Source organism: Henckelia pumila, chromosome 4, assembly GCF_033568475.1.
Source record: "Henckelia pumila isolate YLH828 chromosome 4, ASM3356847v2, whole genome shotgun sequence".
Lineage (NCBI taxonomy): Eukaryota > Viridiplantae > Streptophyta > Magnoliopsida > Lamiales > Gesneriaceae > Henckelia > Henckelia pumila.
In genome coordinates this window covers 122,656,993-122,667,091 of record NC_133123.1, presented here as the reverse complement: position 1 = coordinate 122,667,091, position 10,099 = coordinate 122,656,993, and the positions used below count along the sequence as shown (strand labels likewise).

The 10,099-nt window shown below is 38.0% G+C and overlaps 1 protein-coding gene across 1 annotated transcript; it reads left to right on the top strand.

The window, feature by feature from the left end:
* The first annotated feature begins 6,420 nt into the window (after positions 1–6,420).
* LOC140864196 (receptor-like protein EIX2) lies at positions 6,421–9,790 on the top strand. The gene is made up of 2 exons (XM_073268189.1): positions 6,421–8,200; positions 8,321–9,790. The coding sequence occupies exons 1-2, from the start codon at positions 6,427–6,429 to the stop codon at positions 9,646–9,648; spliced, it is 3,102 nt and encodes a 1,033-aa protein (XP_073124290.1). The 5' UTR covers positions 6,421–6,426; the 3' UTR covers positions 9,649–9,790.
* The last annotated feature ends 309 nt before the right edge of the window (positions 9,791–10,099 follow it).

The window sequence follows — 10,099 nt, the reverse complement described above, 5'->3', positions numbered from 1 at the left end:
TGAAGACTGTTCGATTAGTGTGAAAGCTACCACTTCTGAAATTTTCTTTATCAAGGGTAATCAAGTGTGTATGTCTCAAATGCTTTTTGAAAAACTATGGTGTTGGAGTTGATGTTGGCAACACGAGAGGCAACACTACACTCATCAACATTTTGTTTTGCTTGTGATTGCATTTTTATTTTATGTTACACTGTTTAGGCATAAAATAGGTCATGCATATGCATTTTTGCTCATAAGGTTCTGTTGTTGGGTAAGGTTCTACATAGACGAATTTTTGATGATTTACCCTATTTACTAAAAATTGAATTTTAGTGATTGATTTTTGGTTCAGTGGAGTTAGGCTGATGTGGAGGTAATTCTGGAATATTTGGATTGAAATATTTATCTCAGATTATTGCCTTAATTATGGGATTTTATCTCTTTAATCTCGGTTTTTAATTTTCGACCGATAGGAAAGTTACCGTTGTAACTGGAGAGAGATCAGGGATCAGGGTAATTATGGGTTTGTTAGGATTTTGTTACCGTTTGAGATAAGGATTCTATAAATATGTTTTTTTTTATAATCATCGGGCATTATCATCTTCTCTCAATTCTTTGTTCCCGATTGCTTTTCTCTGCGAACCCTACCCTTCTCTCACTCTCAAATTTTCGTTCAATGGCAGGATTTGATCCACAGGATATTCGAAGTGGGATGGGCCACAAAGAGCCTGATGTTGCTGCCGGTGTTACAACACCAGAAAACCCATCTTCCACTCCTTCTCTGCCGATAGTTCCAGTACCCATGGAACCTGTTCCTCTCGCTGTTCTCATGCCTGGAGAACCAGGGAACGCAATTGATGTGGAAAATCTTCCTGATTTCTCCGTTTTGAATAAGGTGAATCCTGCAGCACCAATGGCTTGCCGATCAAAAAGGCAGGCTGGATACAACCCTGATTTTACTCAATCCAAGTGTTTTTACAAGGGTCCACGCATATCTATGGCTGAAGAAGACCGCAGCTCCGGTGATGTATATGCATCCGATCTTGCCATAATTTGAGCAACATTTGCAAATCTTGAATTTGTTTGACCAATCGCCAAATTAAGATTCCTCTAGAGAAAAAAGAATCTGCCCCCGGAAATCTCGTAATTATCCAATTCAGAGTTCAGATGCACCACCTCAGCTCCGCCGCCGACGCGTGAAGATTTCCTCGAAAGCGATGAAATCAGAAACAAATCAGAGAAGGGTAGGGTTCACAGAGAAAAGCAATACGAACTTTATTAAAATTGGAAGAAAATGGAAAAATCTACCTAATTGAGTCCAATGAAGACTGTTCGATTAGTGTGAAAGCTACCACTTCTGAAATTTTCTTTATCAAGGGTAATCAAGTGTGTATGTCTCAAATGCTTTTTGAAAAACTATGGTGTTGGAGTTGATGTTGGCAACACGAGAGGAAACACTACACTCATCAACATTTTGTTTTGCTTGTGATTGCATTTTTATTTTATGTTACACTCTGTTTAGGCATAAAATAGGTCATGCATATGCATTTTTGCTCATAAGGTTCTGTTGTTGGGTAAGGTTCTACATAGACGAATTTTTGATGATTTACCCTATTTACTAAAAATTGAATTTTAGTGATTGATTTTTGGTTCAGTGGAGTTAGGCTGATGTGGAGGTAATTCTGGAATATTTGGATTGAAATATTTATCTCAGATTATTGCCTTAATTATGGGATTTTATCTCTTTAATCTTGGTTTTTAATTTTCGATCGATAGGAAAGTTACCGTTGTAACTGGAGAGAGATCAGGGATCAGGGTAATTATGGGTTTGTTAGGATTTTGTTACCGTTTGAGATAAGGATTCTATAAATATGTTTTTTTTATAATCATCGGGCATTATCATCTTCTCTCAATTCTTTGTTCCCGATTGCTTTTCTCTGCGAACCCTACCCTTCTCTCACTCTCAAATTTTCGTTCAATGGCAGGATTTGATCCACAGGATATTCGAAGTGAGATGGGCCACAAAGAGCCTGATGTTGCTGCCGGTGTTACAACACCAGAAAACCCATCTTCCACTCCTTCTCTGCCGATAGTTCCAGTACCCATGGAACCTGTTCCTCTCGCTGTTCTCATGCCTGGAGAACCAGGGAACTCAATTGATGTGGAAAATCTTCCTAATTTCTCCGTTTTGAATAAGGTGAATCCTGCAGCACCAATGGCTTTCCGATCAAAAAGGCAGGCTGGATACAACCCTGATTTTACTCAATCCAAGTGTTTTTACAAGGGTCCACGCATATCTATGGCTGAAGAAGACCGCAGCTCCGGTGATGATTCTGATGATGCCAACTATGAATTTGTGGCAAGGAAAAAACCCTCTGGTTCGACTGCTGCCTCTGCCTCCGCCTCCGCCTCCGCCTCTGCTCCCATAGTTGAATCCGCTTCTGATAGCGAAGATTCAAAATCTTCTGATGGTTTTCCTTTTAAAGTCACCTCTGCAGCTACTGTGCCTCAAGCAAGTGCTGATTCGGATGAAGATGCCACTCTGGCACAAATTTTGGAAAGCCTCAAGCAAGGAAAGGCTTCCTCTTCTGTTCCTCCCTCTGCTCATATCTCCGATGATGAGCCTGATGCTGAGATGATGGAGGAGTTTGCACAAGGCAAAGCTCAACAAGATTCTGTCTCTTCCTCCTCTTCCTCCTCTGCCAATTCGGTTGCTGACTCTTCTGATAAGAGTACTAATATTGGAGAAGAAGAAGACTCTGGGGATGTTTCCAGCATGGATTGTGATGAAGACCCTCTAGACCAAGAGGATGTTTCTGCTGCTGCTGATGTCAGTGTTGTTGTTGGTGTTCAACACCACGAACAACACTGTTGATAAGGACTATGACATGGATGCTGCTCATTCCCTCATGTTTTACTCTGGTGATGTTGCTGCAACTTGGCCTCTCCTTGCTCACAGAGGTCTACTGGATGAAAGAAACATTGATGTTCGCTCCTACGATAGGTACAATCTCATTGACTTTTTGAAGCTTCGACAGCTATATTCTACTGTTGTTGCTGTAATACCTTACTGTACGAGGGTGATTCTGGAATTCTACGCCAACTTGACTGCAAGCATTGAAGATCCAGAATCTGCAAAGTATGGATTGGTGTACCTTAGGGGTAGGCTGTTCGAGTTCACTCCAGCTGTTATCAACTCTTTTTATTCTACCCCAGACATTGATGAAGGCAATGCTCTAGAAATCAACGAAGTGATTTCTGTTCTCACTGGTGGTATGGTCAAAAAATTCTCTGACCATTTTTCTGCAGCTAAGCTCACCTCCTTTTATTCTGTGTTGCATAAGATAGCTGTCAGGAATTGGACTCCTTCTTCCAATTCAACAGTTATCACCAGACCGCAGGCGGTCCTTTTATATGCCATTGGGACCGGGAGTTCTTTTAATTTTGGGAAGATGGTCTTCAAGACTGTGCTCCAATTTGCTGATGGAGGACTCAAATCTACAAAGCTCCCTTTTCCCTCTTTGATCTATGGCATATTGGAATCTCAGGCTTTCATCCACAATATTACAGAAGATCTCACTGATCAACCTGAGGTTTTAAAGTTAGCAGCTGGTCTTCTAAAGGGAAATCGTGTTCTGGATTTACCCTGGACTGCCACTCCTACTCCTGCTACTGACATTGCTGGTGTTGCCCCCGATGTTGCCAACACGGGAGACAACACTGAAGAAACAATGCATACTCCTACCTCTCTGGAATTAACCATTGCCACTATTCAGCTGCTGATGACTCGTGCCGAGGAAAATATTGCTCAAGCTCAGGAAGACATTGCCTTCTATAGCACGGTCTTGGCTGATTGTCGGCGACAACTTGGCATTTCTGGCAAAACAGGGGGAGATAGCGCACAAGATGAAGATGAATCTGGTCCATCTGGGACTAAGGATGATGAGAATGAAGCCTCTGATCAAGATAACTCTGATAGTGATCAAATTTAGATTTTGCTTCTTCTCTCATCTTTTCTTTAATTGCTTCATTCTGATTTTAATATAACTGTTTTTGGTTGTTCTAGTTATGTGCCTCAATTGTTCTCACATGCTTAAACTAGACTAACATCTTTCACCCCACTTGTGATCTGATATATGAATTATAGAATTCCATGTGTTATTGTCTATGTTATCCACCGTGTTACGACACGAGGGACAACACTTCAGGGGGAGACTTAAAATTCAGGGGGAGAAAAATTTTTGAACTCCGAGGAAGATTATGATTATCTCACACTTGTGCAATGTGTTGTCCAGAAAGAAAAAAGGGAGAGATTGAAAGGAATTTTATTCCTTGAATATTTCGGCCCTAATTAATTGGAAATTATAAGATTTTACTTTCTAGACAAGTTAGGATATTTGGTAAATATTGTGTATATTTTCGAATATGTTAATGATATATTTGCCAAGATTTAAATTAGATCTTGATAAGGTGATTATTTGACATAATATAATTTGATATTATCAAGATATGATTTACAATATTTGATAGAGTTTATTTCCTACTAAAACTTTGTTACCTATTCTTGTAGGACTCTATCTAAGGAAATTTTCAAAGCTTTGATGATTATCTATAAAAGAAGATTTCCACGCACAAGAAAAGAGACGCTTCAGACTACAATTCACTGCGCATACTCTGAAGAATTCCATTGAAGAATCTGAAGAATTCTGAAGCAAGGTTTGCAACCATTGTCGTTGCTTGTCCCCGTGTTGCCGTTCGTGTTGAAGACATCAGAGACAACACTGTGGGAATAGTGTTGTTCGAAAATCTTTACTGTCTCTTCTATTTAGGCTACGGAAGTTGCATCCAGTTTCTTTTATACCTTGTCGTATTTTAGGATGTAAGTTTGATTTCTCAACGTGTTGAGAAATTTAGAATTTAATGACTTTTCGTAAAATCACTAGGATTATTTTGTAAGACTGTTCTTATGTTTACTAGTGATATTTAGCCCTAAGGCACCCGCACGAGTTTTTATACTCGTGCAAAAGTTATTACTTGAGTTTTATTTACGCTTTAAGTTTCCGCTGCACTGTGTTGTCTTTGGTGTTACGACACGAAGTATAACACTGCCATATTTTACATAACAACCACGTACACCGTTTATTTTATATAGTCCTAAATCGAAAAAGCAATATGTTTGAACTTATCAGTTTAGTTCAATATTTTGGTACTTGAAATTATTTAAATACTTGTTTATGAATGCATGTTTAATGGAAAAGTTGAAAATACGAAATGAGTTTAATAAAATAATGATAACAGGATAAAGTAATAATATTTTTTAGAAAATAATTAATTAATGATAATACATTTAAAATTAAAAAAAATATAAATTAATAAAACAAAAAATGTTTGCTAAATATTTATAATTGGATTTTATTAAAAATTATGCATTATGGGTTGAATAGATTTAAAAATTATTTTCACAGGGATCAAATATGCATTTTTAATATTTCACAGGGGTATTTGGTGCAAAAAAAATATCAAAATCTTTGCTCAATCGCATGAGGGGCGCGTGCGCAACAATCACTCATCTGAAGGAGCGAGTGTGCTAATTTTTTAAAAGGTCAGGGTTGAAGATGCCTATTAAAATTTCACAGGGAAGAAGTATGTATTTTCAATATTTCACAGAAATGGTTGGTGCAAATAACTCCATATTGAATGGGACCGTCAGCCTGGCATACGTGGAAAATAAAAGGAATGAGATTCCTAATGGATATGTCGTACTAAATGCGGATTTAATGATAGCCTAAGAAAATTGAAGTCAAGTCGTGTGCTTCAAGCCAAATTTTGTTTTTTTTTGGGAAAGGTTCGCTTATATTACAAATCAACACACACAATACAAAAATGTGGGGCATTTCTTATTATTACTAGTTTATTTTCTTTTCTTCCTTGCTTTCTAATTTTTTTTTAAAGATTATCGGTAATTTCATCATTATCTATTTTTACTTTATCATAAAAATGATTATTTTAAATAATTCTTGTTATTAAATAATAGTATCTTTGTATTAATTATTATTTTATTCACATCAATTTATTATTATTATTTGACGGATATCAATTTATTATTATTAGTATTAGCAGATCGTGCTGCACATTATGCATGCGCGTGTGTTCTGTAAAATAAAAAAGTAAAGAATGAAGTCATATTTAAACAAATTTTTTTAAAAAAGTTATTAATTTTTTAAAATTGAAAAGCAGAAAGAAAAATAAAGTATTAAAAAAATGTTATTATAATATAGTAAAACAATATAACTAGTTCGATAAAATGGAAGGAGCTTAACGAAAATCCAAATTTACATCATTACTTCATATAATAACAATAACACGTTAGTCTTCTTGTATGCTTTCTCGTGACTTTACAGTTGACTTGCATGAATATATTTGGCATTGAGTTACTAAGATCACTTCATGCATATCATGAAAAACATAATGATCCCTCAAAATAAAATCTTTAATCCTCTTTTTTTATTAACCTTTGTGCTTTTCGTGAGCCTTGAGAGTACTGTTCCTGGAAGGAACACCATTTGCCCAGACAGGGAGAGACAAGCTCTTCTCGAATTCAAAAACGAGCTTTTTGATGAATACAACAGGTTATCTTCATGGGGGACAGGGGAAAATAAAATGGAGTGTTGCAACTGGATCGGAGTTATTTGCAATAACCGAACCAATCATGTCGAAAGATTGAATCTCCGAGGCCCAGCCGAGGGAGACATTTACCATTCGCATGCAGTAGTTGCTCCCCTGAAAGGTAGCATTAGCCCTTCACTGCTTGAACTGAATCACTTGATTTATCTAGACTTAAGTAACAATGATTTTATTCGATCTGATTTCCCCGAGTTCATCTGTTCGCTCGGCCAATTACAATATCTCGATCTTTCCAATGCTAATTTGGGTGGACTAATCCCTCAACGTGTTGGGAATCTTTCCAAGTTGCTATATCTCAATGTTAGAGGAAACCTTGGCCTCCACAGCAAAAATCTTGATTGGATCTCCCATCTTCCTTCACTGGAATATCTTGATCTCTCTTATGTAGACCTTTATAAAGCAACTAACTGGTTGCAAGCAATTACCCAATTAAGGTCCACGCGTGAATTACATTTGAGTGCTTGCACCCTTTACATTATCCCCTCTTCTTTACCTTCAATCAATGCCACTTCTCCTCTTGCTGTCCTCGACTTGTCACGCAATATACTCCCCCACTCATTCATTTATTGGCTGTCATATTACAACAGAAGCCTCGAATGGCTTGATTTCTCTTATAACATTGACTTTGGTGATCCCAACTCGCTTGGTTTGTCGAATATGATACGCCAGACACATCGTCATCCATTTGGCAATGGGAGCAGTTTAATTTACCTAAATTTGCAATTGACCAGAAGCCTCATCGGTGGACAGCAGCTTTCTCAGCTCATAATGGACTTGTTCGGGCCTTTGGAAAGCAAATTACGGTATCTTGACTTGAGTTTTAATCAGCTGAATGGATCATTGCCTGATATGTCAAGGTTTTCATTTCTCACACAACTACATCTCAACAACAATAATCTGAGTGGGTTTCTCTCGAAGGGTCATCTAACACTTCCCAATCTCCAAGTTCTCGACCTGTCTTCAAACCAAATCATGGGTCAAGTGCCTGATCTCTCAGATTCCAACGCACATCTTCATCCATTTCCTGATATGTCAAGGTTTTCATTTCTAACAATGTTGAATCTCGACAACAATTATCTAAGCGGGTTTGCCTTGAAGGGTGTCACATTTCCCTATCTTCGTGTTCTTGTTCTCAGTAGAAACCAAATCACGGGTCATGTCCCTGATTTCTCATTTTGCTCGTCACTTGAACAATTATATCTCTCCCATAATATGTTCAATGGAACCTTGCCTGAAAGCATCGGACGTTTATCCAAACTTGAGGTCTTGTCCATACCTTCCAATCGTTTGGAAGGCGTAATCACAGAGGCGCATATGTTCAATTTGTCTAGTTTACGAGTACTGGACTTGTCTTTTAACTCGTTTCTGCGTATAAAATTCAACCATTCGTGGACACCTCCTTTTCAACTACAGCAAATCAAGCTAAATCAATGCAAGATTGGACCATCATTTCCCCAATGGCTGACAACACAGTATGATGTGGGTTATTTGGACATATCCGACTCTGACATCAGAGACACCGTCCCTAGTTGGTTTGGTGAGTTTGCTCCCTACTTGTTATATCTGAACGCATCAAATAATGAAATATATGGTGCTTTTCCAAACATATCCATCTCTACCCACAAGTCTAATGTTTCATATCCTCAAGCATTTATAGTCTGGGCTCTGGATACTGGAGTGCTATTGGATGTCTCAAGAAACAAAATATCAGGTCCATTAGCATTTTTGTGTCATCTTACAAGTTGGAGTTTCATTAACCTCTCAGAAAACATGTTATCCGGCAAGCTGCCCGAGTGTTTTGCAAGTTTCGAAAAGTTGGAATTTCTCAATTTGGCGAACAACAATCTCTCTGGGACGATTCCTTATTCATTTGGCTCTTTACATGCTCTGAGATGGTTGGGCTTAAGGAATAATAGTGTATCAGGTAGAATTCCAAGATCCTTGAGTAATTGCTCCAACTTGCAGATACTCGATCTCGGTGAAAATAGGTTGATAGGTAACATTCCAGCTTGGATAGGACGCAGCTTTCGAAAGATTGTTGTTCTGAGACTATGCTCCAATGAGTTCATTGGCAGCATACCTTCAAGCTTATGCGGCCTAGCAAAACTTCAAATCTTAGACCTCTCGTCGAACAACGTTTCTGGAGCTATACCAAAATGCATTTGTAATCTCAGTGCCATGACAATCGAATTTCATCAAGTTAACGAATCTCTGATCGGTCTCGTTAAGGGATTTCGGGCTCTTTCAGTTATACAGCTCGACGCTAGTAGCATTATGGCTATGTATGAGAACTTGCTAAGTGTCAATTTAATGTGGAAAGGAAATGAGGTTAAGTACACCAACTCTGAAGGTCTAGCGATCAACTTCATGGATCTTTCGAACAATACAATATCTGGTGAAATACCAGATGAAATGACAAAACTTGTCGGTTTACATGCACTCAACTTGTCAAGAAACAACTTGTTTGGCCACATTCCCGATAACATAGCTCTGTTAAAGTCCCTGGAATCCCTTGATCTTTCATGGAACCACATTTCAGATAGTATCCCCACTGGTCTTTCTGAATTGGACTCTCTTGGATTCTTGAATTTGTCCTACAACAACTTGTCGGGAAAAATTCCGCCTCACTTGTTGAAGTTCGATAAATCAAGCTACATAGGGAATTCCTTGCTTTGTGGGCGTCCTATACTCAGCACATCATGCCCCGGAGACGATCAAACTGATGGAGAATATTCAAGCTTCAACAATGCTGGCAGTGCAATGAACCATGTGCGGCAGCACAAGGAGAACGAGTTCATTACCACGGGATTTTATATCGGCATCGCCCTTGGATTTGTCACTGGTTTTTGGGGTATAATCGGAACAATTATAGCGAAAAAATCATTCCGGTATGCGGTTTTTAAGATCACGAGCGACGTCGGAGACTGTATATATCTGTTTGTAGTCCTCCGTAAGAACCGGTTACTAAGGTATTTTACAAAATAAGTTTGTGTGGTTTTACAAAAAGTTTGCAAAGCGGTCATCAACTTCTAGCGTTAAAAAGCACAGGAAAAAGTTGGTTTCATATGATATTCCTCTGTTAAGATTATCTTGATGTAAACTGTTACATGTATTAATAATTAATACGTCAATGTATATATTAATTTGTTGCCTTCAATTTTTAATTATTTATCGCGATAGATTTCGAAATTAGTTAGCATGCACTAGTGAAACAGAAAGTAATAGTAGATAATTCAAGAGGTGGTGAAAATTATATTATAAAAGAAAATTGGTGCATCTCACCATCAATGTTTGAGTTTTTTTTTTTTTTTTAGTACAAATTGCATGAAATATTGAAATTACATCATATTGGCAACACTAAAGAGTGAAATTTGCCTGCACAACTGACGGAACTTGAGCATGGACTCGAGACGTGCTTGTCTCGAGCTAAGAAAGT